The sequence below is a fragment of the Pantherophis guttatus genome, chromosome 13 (assembly GCF_059756535.1).
Source record: "Pantherophis guttatus breed Tessera chromosome 13, ASM5975653v1, whole genome shotgun sequence".
NCBI lineage: Eukaryota > Metazoa > Chordata > Lepidosauria > Squamata > Colubridae > Pantherophis > Pantherophis guttatus.
Genome location: NC_142075.1, coordinates 2,164,071 through 2,178,445, shown reverse-complemented (window position 1 = coordinate 2,178,445; position 14,375 = coordinate 2,164,071). Strand labels below are relative to the sequence as shown.

General features: G+C 48.3%; 1 protein-coding gene across 3 annotated transcripts in view; it reads left to right on the top strand.

Annotated features, from left to right (window-relative positions):
* Positions 1 to 1,605: 1,605 nt before the first annotated feature.
* Positions 1,606 to 14,375, top strand: part of TP53BP1 (tumor protein p53 binding protein 1) — a 53,842-nt gene continuing 41,072 nt past the window's right edge. For 2 of the 3 annotated variants that reach the window (XR_015729752.1, XM_087877832.1), the window contains exons 1-7: positions 1,606 to 2,169; positions 3,949 to 4,018; positions 4,699 to 4,889; positions 5,795 to 5,900; positions 6,316 to 6,407; positions 8,060 to 8,163; positions 13,443 to 14,184. Coding sequence is in view for 2 of the 3 variants with exons in the window: in XM_087877832.1 (XP_087733958.1) it covers positions 2,013 to 2,169; positions 3,949 to 4,018; positions 4,699 to 4,889; positions 5,795 to 5,900; positions 6,316 to 6,407; positions 8,060 to 8,163; positions 13,443 to 14,184 (1,462 nt within the window). In the remaining variant the exon portion in view is untranslated. Of the gene's footprint in view, positions 2,170 to 3,948; positions 4,019 to 4,698; positions 4,890 to 5,794; positions 5,901 to 6,315; positions 6,408 to 6,625; positions 6,749 to 8,059; positions 8,164 to 13,442; positions 14,185 to 14,375 lie in introns of those variants that run through there. The other variant, XM_087877833.1, reaches the window with a different exon arrangement.

The window sequence follows — 14,375 nt, the reverse complement described above, 5'->3', positions numbered from 1 at the left end:
GGTCACCAACACCTTGAAGCGTACCCAGAAGACCACCGGGAGCCAGTGCAGCTCGCGCAGGAGAGGTGTCACATGGGAGCGCGTCGCCCCCATAATCACCCGCGCGGCCGTGTTCTGGACCAGCTGGAGCCTCCGGGTGCACCCCAGGGGTAGCCCCATGTAGCCAGCGTTGCAGTAGTCCAGGCGGGAAGTGACTAGTGCCTGAGTGACTGTGCGTAGAAAGTCCCGATCTAGAAAGGGGCGCAACTGGCGTATCAGGTGAACCTGATAAAAAGCCCCCCTGGCCACAGCCGTCAAATGATCTTCTAAAGACAGCCGTGCGTCCAGGAGGACGCCCAAGTTACGAGCCCTCTCCGTGGGGGCGAGTGATTCGCCCCCAATAGCCAGAGATGGCGTCAGCTGGCTATATTGGGACGCTGGAAGCCACAGCCACTCGGTCTTGGAGGGGTTGAGTCAGATAATGTATATTATAATTATATTATGTTGTTTTTTAATTTTAAGCCAAATTTGTAATAATGAGTTCCTTATTGTGTGTGTTTTAAAATATGAATGTGTTTTGTATTTCTCATCCCACATAAAGGAGTGCCAGCCAGTTTGGAGTTCGTGTCCCTCAATTGTTAAAATTCTAGAGTCGTTTAATTCTATCCAATCTTTGACCCACGATAGTACTGCTGCTTGGTAGTATATCTCCCAGTCAGGGAGTGCAGCTCCTCCTTTATCTTTTGTATCCTGAAGCAGTTTAAATTTTATTCGTGGCCTTTTCCCTTGCCATGTGACATAATGTGACATAATTCTTATTTGAAGTATTGTATACATATTTGAATACAAAATTCATAAAACCATTAGCAAACCATAACATATGGTTTGGGGCCTGGTGGCTCAACAGACTGATAGCATTGTGATTAACACCAGCTGTCTGCAATTACTGTAAGTTCGAATCTCACCAGGCTCAAGGTTGACTCAGCCTTCCATCCTTTCTAAGGTAGGTAAATTGAGGATCCAGTTTGTGGGGGCAATAAGCTGACTTTGTATAAATATACAAAAGGATGAAGGCTATTGCTTAGCACATTGTAAGCCGCCCTGAGTCTCCGGAGAAGGGCGGCATATAAATCAAATTATATATATATATATATGAGATAAATATTGCAGAATGTAAACTTAAGAATCACTAGGGTTGATTAAAAGCTCATGGAAGAGCTCAGGATGATTATTTTGGAAAGATCTCAAAAAGGCAATTTCCAGATTTCAGGGAGTTCCACAGAGTGGAGTATGGTTCTGGGTCTTGCGCCATGTCTCCTTTGGGGGCGGGCGGTGTCTCTCCACATCCCACCTCAGAAGAACTGTACAGCCTAAGTCAGTTCTGTCCAACGAGGGCGAAGTCAAAAAGGAGTTGAGAGATCGAAGTCAGCCCTTGGAAGCCAAGGCAGCTGTGCGAGTGGGACTGAAACGGCGGCAGCTCCCGCGTGGACACCTGAATCGATCTATTCTCCCAAATGCAGCGTTATCCTGCCTCCCACTAGGGTACCTGGGACCAACGTTCAAATCCCCATCTTAGTCTCCCCGTGTTTGAAAAGGTGGTGGCACGTGACTAGCCTCACGCCCTCTGGTCGCAACTCCGATTTCAGGGATGTTGCCTCGTCTGAGTGGTGAATCGGCCACCCTCAGAAGGGACGCCAGTGGTGACGGGCCCAGCGAGCGAAGCCCCTGCAGCTGAGAGGGGAAGCCCGGCCGAGGCTCCTTCCTCCGCCTGGGCGGGCGGGCGGGCGGGCGAGCGAGCGAGAAGGGCCTCGCCGACTCGGCTCCCGCCCACGGAGTGCCCCGCCCCTCCGCCGCTAAAGGGCCCGGGACGTGCAGGGGCGGCGCCAGCGGGGACCCTGCTGCGCCTGCGCGCATGCCCGCAGGGAAGGCGCCCATGCAGCCTTGGGAAGGGGCGCGCTTGCCGCCTAGCGCCCTGCGGCTGCGCAGACCTGCGTCGTCGCCCCGCCCACCGTCCTGCCGCCGCCGGCGTCGCCATGGACCCGTCGGGCTCGGCTTGCTCGATGGCCGACACGCCTCGACTGCTGGTGGAGGACTCGCAGCCAGAGCCGGACCAGGGCGGAGAGGCGCTCAGCCCGGTCCTGGAGCCGCCGCCGCCGCCGCGCTCGCTGGTGTGCCTGGAGGCCGGCGAAGGTGAGGCGGGGGGGCGGGCGGGGCGCGGCCTCCGGGGCGCCGGTGCCTCTCCGGGTGGCGGCCGAGCCTCTCTCCGCCTCGCAGCGTCGGCCTTCAGCACCCTGGCGCCTTCGCCCAGCCCGGATCGGGAGCGCGGCCAGGACCGGGACGAGGCCGGCGACGCGCGGGCGGGCCGCGGAGGGAGCCGCGGCGGCATCGACCGCGCGGGCTTCCCTGGGCCTCGGCCCGCCTCTTCGCCCCGCTCCGGCTCCGGAGGGGCGGCGGCGGAGCGGGCGGAGAGGCAGCCTTGGCGGCGGCGGCCTCGGAAAAGCGCCCCTCTTGCCCTCCGCCGGCACAGTCGGGCGGTGGGCGAGCGGCGGAACCGCAGGCGGGACGGCACAAGCTCTGCCGGGCCCCGATGGTGGGGGGGGCGAAGGTTGGGCTCCCCCCCACCCCGCCTCGGCTGGCGGGCCGCTTCTCTGCCAGGGGAAGCCCCGGGAAAGGTGCCGAGATCGGGGCTTTGGCCTGGCGCTGTTGGAACGCCGGGTTTGAAATCTGGGCAACGGCCTCTTTCAATTGGGGCAAATGGTTCAGCTTGGAAGCCCATATGCGACTAGTTGTGTTAATAGCATGGTTGATCTCAAAAGAATTGTGAGACTGCACAACTCTATTTGGGGATGCCTTGAGGCACACCTCGGGCTTTGGGTTGCTGGGCAGGGTCCCTGGCCAGCCCCTACCCCCCACCCCTTCATCTGGCCGGCTGCTGACTTGCTCTAGTCCAGGGGTCGGCAACCTTAAACACTCAGAGAGCCACTTGGACTCCTTTCCCACATAAAAAAAACACACACAGGGGAGCCACAAAACCTGGGTGGGCGTGGCCAACTCGATGTCACTCCCACCCAGTCACATGACCCCCCCAAGCACACCTACCCAGCCACAAAACCATTCTCTCCCTCTCCCTTTCTTCCCCTCTCTCACCCCTCTCTACCTATCACTCTACGTCTCTCTATTCCCCTCTCTCTGTATGTGTGTGTCTCCACCCTCCCTTCCTGGCCTGCCGCCCAAAGAGGCAGGAAGCGAAGGCTGCTTTACGTGCAAATGTGGCACGAAGGCAGATACAGGGAAGCTTTGCTCTTGCACTCTCCTTCTTCTCCCACTCTCGTGACGCCCTGTCCGGCTGTGGCTGTGGCTGAGCCAGGAGCATGCACATGCGTGGGGAGGCCCTTCTTAAGAGAGTTGCTGGCCATCCCGCACGCACCTTTCCTGAGCTTCAGCACTTGCTTGAGGAGCGTCTCCCCGTGTGTGCGCCCGGCTCAGACACAGCCAGGGCATCATGAGAGTGGGAGGAGGAGATCTGGCGATGGGCGGATCATTAGTACAGGAGAGAAGCCACGTCCTGCTAAGACCCTCCTAAGCAAGCGGCCGCCCACCCCGCATGCACCTTTGCTGCGCTTTGGCACTCGCTTGAGAGTCTCAGCACACGTGTACACACTCCCGGCTGAGGGGGGGGGAGGAGAGTGCAGGAACAAAGCTGCCCTGTACATTTGCGCGTAAGGCAGCCTTAGCTTCCTGCCACTTTGGGCTGGAGTCCAGAAAAGAAATAAAAGGGGCGAGGGGCAGGGCCAACCAGTGATGGGACAGGGAGTCGCGGCAGAGGGCCCAAAGAGCCGCATGTTGCTCTGGAGCCGTGAGTTGCCAACCCCTGCTCTAGCCTAACCTCAGCTTTTCTCATGTTCTAATAAAGTAATTGTGGCAATTTCACAACTTATAACCAAACATCAATTCCTGGTTCTTTCTTAGTTCCACCTGCAGACCAAGATAAAGCAGGCTGTCATACAGTAAGGAAATCCAGCAGTGATTCTTCTGAAGGGTAAATATCTGTCATATTTTTTTTCCAACTGGGCTGCTCACCCCAACTAAAACAAATGCAGAGATGGCACGAATGACAAACTGGACAGGAACGAAGGAATGGGGCATCCTTCTCTTTTGTGAAAGGCCTGCAGGAACAGCCCTTCCAAGCCACAGCAGGGTGGGGCCTCCCAGTTTCCATGTGGGGGGAATCTCATTCCAAAGGCAGGTGGTGCTTCTGGGAAGGGCCTCTTGCAGGGTTAGGGTTAGGGTACAATTGTGGCGTTGGAAGGAATCGTGCAGATGGACAGACTAAGGTGTTTTCCTAGGCAGAGACTTTCTTTGTCTTTCTACTCCTGCCATTAAGATGCTTTTCCTAATGTTCACCTGGAATTGCCTTCCTGTAACTCGGTATTATTGTTATTCTGTGTTCTGGGGTGAAAGATGTTGGCCTGTGTAGCATCTCTTCAGGCAATTGACATATGCCACCCTAATTCCCCTCTTCTTGGGGCTATGTGATCCGATTTCTCTCAATCCTTTCTCAGAATTTGCAGCTTTTTAATTACCTGCAATTGAAAAGCCCAAATTCTCTGAGCCTTACCTGTACATCCAATGTGTATCCCATTTGTTTTGACTGCCTGAAAAGTTACTAGTTGGTACCTATGCTGGACCATGAGAAACATTTGCATTTGAATTCCCCAGTTCGAGCTCCGTGTCCAGCCATGCCCCTGGAATAATGCAGCCCCATAAAGAAACTCCAGAAAGCCCAGCATCTGCCTGCCTCCTCCTGGAGAGGACACTGCTGGTGAAGAATCCTCATCCTTGGCCATTGGAGGATGTTGAGCCTGTCTCTTCTACGCAGGAGGACATGTTTGGCCAGAACAGCTCAACAGGTGATGAGAGGCTGTGATCTCTTTCTTGCCCAACATTCCCACTCTGAAGTCAGGTTGGCCTGTTTTGCTTATCCCAGTATTTGAGGAGTGGGTGACAACTAAGAGAGGAGACCGTCTGAGGTCCAGAGCCACCTAGGGCCCCACAAATAATGCCTGCCTGTAGACGAACTTTTTAATGAATAGTAATTTTAAGCAGGATGGGGAGAAACGTAGTACATACAGTGTACGTTTTGTGAGCTAAATGTAAGTGAAATAGGAACCACTTGGTCCCATGACTTTGTGGAGAGTGACCTGAGCCTGCTGTTCACAGCCCTAGAGCTGAATGCCATGCCCCCATTATGCAAAGACAGAAAGGGGGGGGTGTCGTAGTGGGTTTCATTTCAGATAGAATGTTTAATGCCCGTTTGCACTTGTTGCATTACCAAAATCTCTGTTTTCAGTGTAATAAGCAGATAAATTTATAGTTGTAACCACAGGTTATTTCAAGGTGAATATTGGAGCATTACCCTCTTTTCTTGTGCAGACAGCTTTGAGTATGTTGTAACCTGGATCAGCAGTGTTAAGAAAAGTATCGAACAGTGCTGTGGGTTTTTCAGAGAAGGGGGATTCTTGTCATTTCCCTGTGGCATCTGGAGAGCCACAGTTCTTGGGCACTAGATTTTCTCCTGACCTGCCAGGAGCAGCTGACTGGCTTCCCAGGAAGCAGGTTCTCCAGGTGAAGATAATTCTTGAGTGCTGGAGAATATGAAGCCTCTTCCAGCCAGCCACAGTATTCCTGGCAGCCATGTGAAGGATCAGAGGTCTTTTGCAGTTTGGGGTAGGTGCAGGAAAGCACCACTAGCAACTGGGACCTGGGTTTTGAAGTGACTCTCATATGTGTTTTAATGCAATTGGAATACCTCCAGGCAGTGGATGCGCCCTGTCTAGACTGGAAGAGGCAAGTTCCCCATTATCCACTCTGGCTGATCCTCTGCATGTCCTTCAGCTCTCTGGCCAAGGGCCTCTTTCCAAGTAAGTGAAAAGCTTGCCAGGGTCTTTTCCAACTGATGTGTGTTCCTTTATGTGTCTCCTGTTGAGATCCCCTTATGCGTGTCTTTTGGGGTGGTTCCTTTTTTTAATCACTTACTTTGCTGTGCTGCTGCTCCTTTCTCCTTTTGGTGTTCTGTGATTTTGTTTGGGTTCTTGCTCTTTGAAAATTTGAGGTGTGCAAAATATTTCAAGATTGGCTCTAAAACTTGAGATTACTTGCAGCCCATTTTGAAGTTGGAGTGTCAGATCTGGAGATAAGAACATTTGTGCTTTGAGATGGTTTGGCTATCTGCTAAGGCTGCTAAGGCTTTGTTCTTCATCCAGCCTTTTTCTTGTCTTCTGTTGGCCGAAGTAGAGGTATGGGTCTTCATCTGTTGACTGTTCTCTTTCTCCTTAGTTGTGCTTCAGGTCTTGCTAGAACAGCTTCTGATGTCTTACAACCAGTGCCTTTTATTCTTCCGAGAAGCCCAACTGAACAGGTGGCAAAAGGTATGCCATTCCTTTCTGCCAGATTAATTTGGCCAGGATTAGTTATGAGAATGTCCCGGTTCCCCCCTTGGTTCCTGGGGGAAGAGGCTCTGGGGACTGACTTGATCTTACATTTAGGAGTGGCAGTGCAGTGGAGTAGTCAGGGTTTCCTTTACTTGCCATGAGGCTTTCTTGCTCTAACTGAAGGAATACAGCTTTCCTGTTTTCTATTTGTTTAGAAAAATTTTATGGCCGCCCAACTCACTCACAATGACTTCGGGAGACATACAAAAGTAAAACCTCAAAAATAGAAGCCAAGAAACCCTCGCCTCCCTGGTGACAACAACCAAACAAACCATTTAGTGAGTTCTGTATCACCCTCGGGTCCCCAGGCCCACTGGCAAAATCATGTCTTCAAAGGTGTCCTTTGAAAGAATATGAAGGAGGGAGCCACCACAGAGAAGGCTCTTCTTCTTGGTTCCACTAGATCAGGGGTGTCAAACTCAAGGCGCGGGGGCCAGATCTGGCCCGCTGAGTGCTTAGATCTGGCCCATCGGGCTGCCCTGGAAACAGCAAAGGACTGGCCCATGGTGCCTCTGCCAGTGAAAATGGAGCACGCGAAGGCCGTGGGCAGCCCTCCCGAGCTCTGTTTTCACTGGCAGAGGGTTGCAGGAAGCTGCTGCAGCCGAAAGAGCTCGGGACCCTTTTTGCTGGTAGAGTGCTCGGGCCACCATAGATGCCCCCGACACGAGTGATTTATTTATTGGTTCTATTTATATAGTGATGTCGAGGTAGCCACGCCCACCCTGGCCACACCCACCCTGGCCTCCTAAGGTCAAACATAATCCTAATGCGGCCCTCAATGAAATCAAGTTTGACACCTCTGTGCTAGATGGACCTCCTTAAGAAAGGGGACCTGTAACATGTCCTGCCTCCCCAGATGGGTGGGTCAGATGGATTTAACTGGGAAAAGGCAGTCCTTCAAATGACCTGGTCCCAAGCCTTGTAGGACTTTGAAGGTGATAACCAGCACATTGCACATTGAATTGGGCCCAGAAGCAAGATCGGGAACCAGCACAGCTCCTGCAAGGGTGTGCAAAACTAGACCTGTACCGGGCCACCACATTTGAACCAATTGAACTAAGTGAAATTTCTGGGAACTTTTCAAGGACAGCCCCATGGGAAATGCATCACAGCAGTTAAGAGTAGTCAGTTTTCTAGAATAGAATAGATAGAATAGAATTCTTTATTGGCCAAGTGTGATTGGACACACAAGGAATTTGTCTTGGTGCATACGCGCTCAGTGTACAGAAAAGAAAAGATACGTTTGTCAAGAATCATAAGGTACAACGCTTAATGATAGTCATAGGGAACAAATAAGCAATCAAATCATATTAGGAAACAGTCAATATAAATCATAAAGATTCCAGCAACAAGGTTACAGTCATACAGTCATAAGTGGGAGGAGATGGGTGACAGGAACGATTAGAAGATTAATAGTAATGCGGACTTAGTGAATAGTTTGATAGTGTTGAGGGAACTATTTGTTTAGCAGAGTGATGGCGTTCAGGAAAAAACTGTTCTTGTGTTTAGATGTTCTGGTGTGCAGTGCTCTATAGCGTTATTTTGAGGGTAGGAGTTCTAATCTCCACTTTTTTCATGATTTTAACTAGGAAAGCAGGAAACCACACCATTGGAGGCTGCAGGCACCTTTCAGGGCTCTGTTCCAGTTTCTCAAGATGCTTTTGTACTGCCGTCCCAGCCTGAGTTCTCTCACGTGAGTGATTTCTTGGGCTGCTGCTGCTGCTGGGATGAATGCAGGCAGCAGCCAGGCAAGTGGCCCAATTAGCCTGTCATATTCCTACAGGCCTTTTCTGTGGCAGAAAGAATTCTGAAGAAGTCCAGTTGTCAGCCTGGGAATAACAATTGCACTTAGATTTATATAACGCTTTCCAGTGCTTTTCAGCCCTCTCTAAGTGGTTTACAGAGTCAGCATATTGCCCCCAACAATCTGGGTCCTCATTTTACTGATCTCAGAAATATGGAAGGCTGAGTCAGCCTTGAGCCAGTGAGAATTGAACTGCCGAATTGCTGGCAGCCAGCAGTCAGCAGAGGTAGCCTGCAGTACTGCATTCTAACCACAGTGGCCCCATCTCCTGGGGAGGGGATTTCTTTAGCCCTTTCCCTAAAAGGGAAAGGTTTTCTTGCTGAAGGCCCATTCCTGGCAGAGGAGAGCATGTTTATGGACTTTTTAAAATCATATTAAAAGTTTTAAAAATGAAGGTTAAAAACTAATACAACCTAATGTAAAATAAGGGGGGAAAAAAGGAAAGGCTGAACATGCAAGAAAGATAAAAGAAAGAAAAATAGAAAAGAAAGAAAAAAGATTCTAGCATCTATCCCAAAGGTGCTTTTTCAAGAGGCAATTGGACTTTCTGGTTTTACTTTGAAGACATTTTGCTTCTCATCCAAGAAGCTTCTTCAGCTCTGAGCTGAATGATGATGAATGGATGAGAAGTGAAATGTCTTCAAAGAAAAGCAAAGTCCAGGTGCCTCTTGAAAAAGCACCTTTGGGACAACCATGACCTTGAGGACTGAGAATCTCCATAGACATTCTAGCATCTAGTGCAGCAGTTCTCAACCTGGGGGTCGCGACCCCTTTGGGGGTCGAACGGCCATTTCACGGGTCGCCAAAGCCCTCTCTCGCCCCCCCACACCTTCCCTCACCCTCTGCCTCTGTTGGTTTGCTTACCCCGCCCACTCCCAATCTATTGCTGCTTCCTGAGTCCCAGCTGATGGCTAGAGGAAAAAAAACGGTTTAAATTCTTGCCATGGGGCTTCAAAGGGCCACCCTATAGCCAGTGGTGCAGCCAAACTGTTTGTTAAATTGCTGGCTTGCCCCACCCCTCCGCACCACTATTTATTGCCAATAAATAGTGGTGGGCGAGGGGCGGGCGAGCCAGCAATTTAACAAATGGTTCGGTGTTTTTTTGTAATTTTAATTTTTATTGGCCCGCGGAGCTTCAGCATAGGCTAATTAGCCCTTGCTTAGATCGGCTCCTGACCCTCAGCTGATTTCCTCTCAGCTCAGGGCTCTGCTGCTTGCTCGAGCAGATTTTTTTTCCCCTAGCTATGCTGAAAAACAAAACTGAAAGTAAAGAGGCTGTTGGCTTTGCTGTTGCTGCAAGTTGGAAAATTAGGCAGGCAGATTTCTTTTCTTTTTCCTCACCAAAAAAGGTAGGTGCAAACAATGGGAAATTTAGGGAAAAAGAGGAGAGTTCAAGATTTTAAAACACAAAAGAAAAAAGCTCTATTTAACTAGGGAATTGTAATAATTGAGATACTATTAATTGTATATTGTGTTGAAAGCAGAAATGGTTAAGTTGTGGTTTGGAGGAATATATGGGGGAAATTATTTGGTTTATTATTATTGGTAAATATAATTAATTGATTTGTAAGAAATTGGATTGCATGGAAATAATTGGAATATTCATGTTCATATTAATTAATATACAAAAAAGGTAGTTATATAACTAATTGATTTATATTAAAATGTTGAATTTATATTAAACAACTGTAATATTACATAATTAACCAATGTGAGGATGGATATAAAAATAGATGACAATGGGAAGGGGCATAATATAGAATAAAAGGGAAAAATTGAATTTGATTAAGATTAGAGATGAGGATGAAGGGTAATATTGATTTTTTACAAAAATAGATGAATAAATATGGCAAAAAGGAAATATAGAAATTGTAAATTTAATTGAAATGACTAAACACTGTTTAAATTTGTGAACCGGCCAAATATTCTGTTCAAAGTGTTGGAATAAATCTTCTAGGTTCTGCTCCAAGTGGGGAAAAAGACACTGGAAACATGGAGACTGCTTGGAAAGATGGTTTAATGGTGGACAGGATCACATGGCTTGAGTTCCTGAACAGAAAAGGGGCAGATACAGGGTGCTCGGGTTTTTATGCTCTCTCTGGCTCTGCATTTCTTGGGGCCACGAAAAAGTATCCTGATTGGTTGTCAGACTCCCAGGGGGTGGGGGTCTTAGCTAGCCTTCTGGCTGATGGTCACATGTGCTTCCCAGGTCACATGTGGTGAGTTTCTGTTGCTCAATGGGTAGAGGCCTAACCCTATCTTTATTGGATCTTGGGCAATTCCTACTATGGCTCTGCCTGAAGGAGGTAGATCTTTGTTATGTAGAATAGACTGGCCCAGGCCTTAATGGCCCATTGACAAAGGGTGGGGGCAGGAAGATGGGAGCTGCTTCAAAACATCCTTATCCCAGGGAAATATAATATTCTGCCTTTTTCATATTTCCTAAAATATTTCACTCTTCCAGGAAAGGGGTGGGTGCTAACTTCATGTGTGCTAAACACACATTGTATGTGTGTTTCTAATTATTGTTATTTATTCATATTTATTCTCTTTTATTCCTTAAAGTTTAACAATTCATTCTTTATCTTATTATCTTTATATTTGTTTGGGGTTGGCTTTCTTCCCTTTCATCTTTTTTATTGTACAGCAGTCTTTCTCCTCAAACCTACCACCTCTCTCTTTTCTTTCCTTCTTACTTTCTCTTCCTGCCCCTCTTCTTCTCCTCCCTACTTCCTCTTCCTTTCTCCTTCTCCTCCTCTCTTCCTCCCTCTTTTACCCTCACTCCTACTCTAATTTCCCTTCCCTTCCTTCATCCCTCTCTATTGCTGTATCCTTTTATGCATATGGACTACTCAGAGGGCTGAAAAAGTTATTTCTGACTGGTCCTCGCACTTTTGACCAGTCCTCGAACTTACGTCTGTCCTCACATTTTACATTTTTGCCCTATCTTGTCACCATGGTGAAGAGAAGCAGTTGTGAAATGAGTGACATGGTTATTAAGAATGCTACAATGGGCATAAATGATGACCAGTCATAAGTGCGAAGACCGGTCAAAAGTGCGAGGACCTGTCAGAAATCACTTTTTTCAGCCCTCTGGGTAGTCCTTTTGTGCATATGGACTACTCAGAGGGCTGAAAAAGTTATTTTTGACTGGTCCTTGCACTTTTGACCAGTCCTCGAACTTACGACTGTCCTCACATTTTATGTTTTTTGCCCTATTTTATCACCATGGTGAAAAGAAACAGTTGTGAAATGAGTGACATAGTAGTTAAGAAAGCTGCACGGGCATAAATGTGAGGATGGTCATAAGTGTGAGGACCAGTCAAAAGTGCAAGGACCTGTCAGAAATGACTTTTTTCAGCCCTCTGAGTAGTCCCTATACACATAGCCATGGCCACCCGGTCACATTACCAGCTAGCCACGCCCACAAAATAAGCCACGCCCACAGAACTGGTAGTAAAAAAATTTAGAACCCACCCCTGGTTGGGAGTCACCACAACATGAGGAACTGTATTAAAGGGTCGCGGCATTAGGAAGGTTGAGAACCACTGATCTAGTGTCTTCCAATCTTCTTTATAAATTTACCCCTCTCTAAAGTTACATCATGTCTCTTTTCTATCTCCATCCATCAAACATACCTAACATCAAAACAATAATCATACATTCATTTTTTTTCTGTCTGATTTAAAAGAAGTTTCCAGTCAACAATAAGCTTATACATTGCCTTTTATGTCATCAAAGAAGTCAATTTGGCCATTTCAGCAAGTTTTACCATTTTTATCACATATAAAAAAAATCTCCATGACTTTTTTCCAGCTGTGGCCATCAGTCCCAAAAGAAAGACATCTGGTCTCAGTTGTGCATTAATCTTTCCTCTGAATCAGCACATGCATTGGAACCCCAAATTTTTACCTTGTCCACATTTCCAACGTAAATTTGAAGTGCCTGTATACATTCCAGACAATTTCTCTGGTTAAGCATGAATAATTTTGTGAACATTCTCTCTAACATTACAGGTAGTCCTTGATTTACGCCAGTTCATTTAGTGACCGTTCAAAGTTACAACGGCACTGACAAAAGTGACTTATGACTATTTTTCACACTTATGACCATTGCAGCTTCCCCATGGTTCCTTGATTAAAAGTCAGGTGCTTGGCAACTGATTCATATTTATGGTGGTTGCAATATGTGATCCCCTTTTGCGACCTTCTGACCAGCAAAGTCAATGGGGAAACAGGATTCACTTAACAACTCTTGTTTATTAACTTAACAAATGCAATGATTCACTTAAGAACTCTGGCAAGAAAAGTCGTAAAATGGGGCAAACCCACTTAGCAAATGTTTCAGTTAGCAACATAAATTTTGGGCTCAGTTATGGTCATAACTCAAGGACTACCTGTATAACAATATAAATTTAAATCCTTTCAACCAATATTTTTCCTATTCAATCAGTATACCTTGATCAAAATTTTTAATGCTTCTCATTTGTACACAGTTGTATTTTAAGCTCAGTATATTACATTGTTCAAAACCACTGTTTTGTCTAAACCAGGGGTGTCAGTGGCATCACGTCACGTGACATATTGCGACTTCCCCCCTTGCTAAAATGAGGGTGGGCGTGGCCAATGTGCGACGCATCTGGCCCGTGGGCCGCAAGTCTGATACCCTGGTCTAAACCTTTCTAATAACTGTAAATAAAACCATTTACTAAATCCCTCTTCCACCAGTGCTGGGCCAAATTTCTCTTGAATTTATTTTACAGCCCCTTTGTCAATGTTCTAGTGTCCAGGATAAATGAGCCAACTGGTTTTCCAAATGTCTGTCAGCCATAGCTAGTCCGCCATAGAATTTCACTGGGAAGCCACAAGATGTTGTTTTATGGTCTTGCTCTGGCTATGTTGTTTGGTTCTACTTTGCTCCTTTAAATAAGCGGGGCTTGAACTATGGGGCACTGGGAAGAGCAATCATCCATGCATATAGGTCTTCATCAGCAGAACGCATCCCCCACCCCACCCCAAGTTACTAGATTTATTGGTGTGTAGTGGGAGGCACCTTGGGAGACTAAGCCTCCATCTGGGCTTGGTGTCAGCCATAAAGGTAGCTGACTCAGGGCTGACAGGGTTGCAGAGTGGTCGGAGGGATGGCACCCCTTTTCTTTTCCTTTGCAGGACACCTTTCTCCCAACTCCAAGCCTGGAGGAAGGCTGTAAAACGGCAGCCGAGAAAGGAGGAAGTTCTGAGGCCTCCGAAACTCCCGAGGCAGCAATGTCAGCCTCTTTTGCAGAGGTTCCTCTGCCAGGGCCCCCAGAGGACGACTGTGTTTTGGCCCTCTCTGCCAGTCAAGGCAGCCAGGTGACCACAGCGGAGGAGGAGAAGACCATTGACGTTACTGCTTCTTGTGCTTTGGAGGAGAAGCTTTGCTTGCCTGATGGCTGCAGTGAACAGGAAGCTGATGAGGAGACTTCTGTTGGTGAACCTTGCAGTGACCTTGGCCATCAAGGCAGCGTGCCAAGGAAGCCATCTTTGCTCCTGGAGGGTGAAGCTGTCTCAGAGACTCCCTGTGAAAAGCCAGAAGAAGTCACATTGCTGGATGAAGGACTTTCCCTTCGTTTGACAATTTCCCAAGCTGTAGAACAAGCAGAATGTTCTGCAGTTAGGGAAGCCTTTCCCCCAAACAATCCACATGTAACTGGCGAGCCGGCACTCGTGGAGTCAGGAAAGCTAGAGCAAGGTCCTCTGGACAACCCCAGCAAGGCTGTGCTGGAAGTGCAGAGCATGGGTCAGAGGATCAATCCTGGAATGATGCTGAAACAGTCCAATTCTGAGCCCCAACCGGTGCAAGGGGCTAGGCAGTTCCAGAGAAGAGCCGGTAGTTTTCCTGGAGAGATTCTGCACGCCCATGTCCCGCCAGGTAGGAGCTGACCCAAGGGCAGCAACGTCTGCAAGAGAAGAGCTGGCTGCTCCCACTGGGGGTGGGGGGAAGGGGGCTCCTTTGCAGGGACCAGGCAGTCTGCTGGGAGAGAGAGAGAGCCTGTTTCTGTCCAAAACTCTTTTGAGTTTTCTCCCTTTGGCAGGAACGGGTGTCTTTGGTTGCCTGTCTGC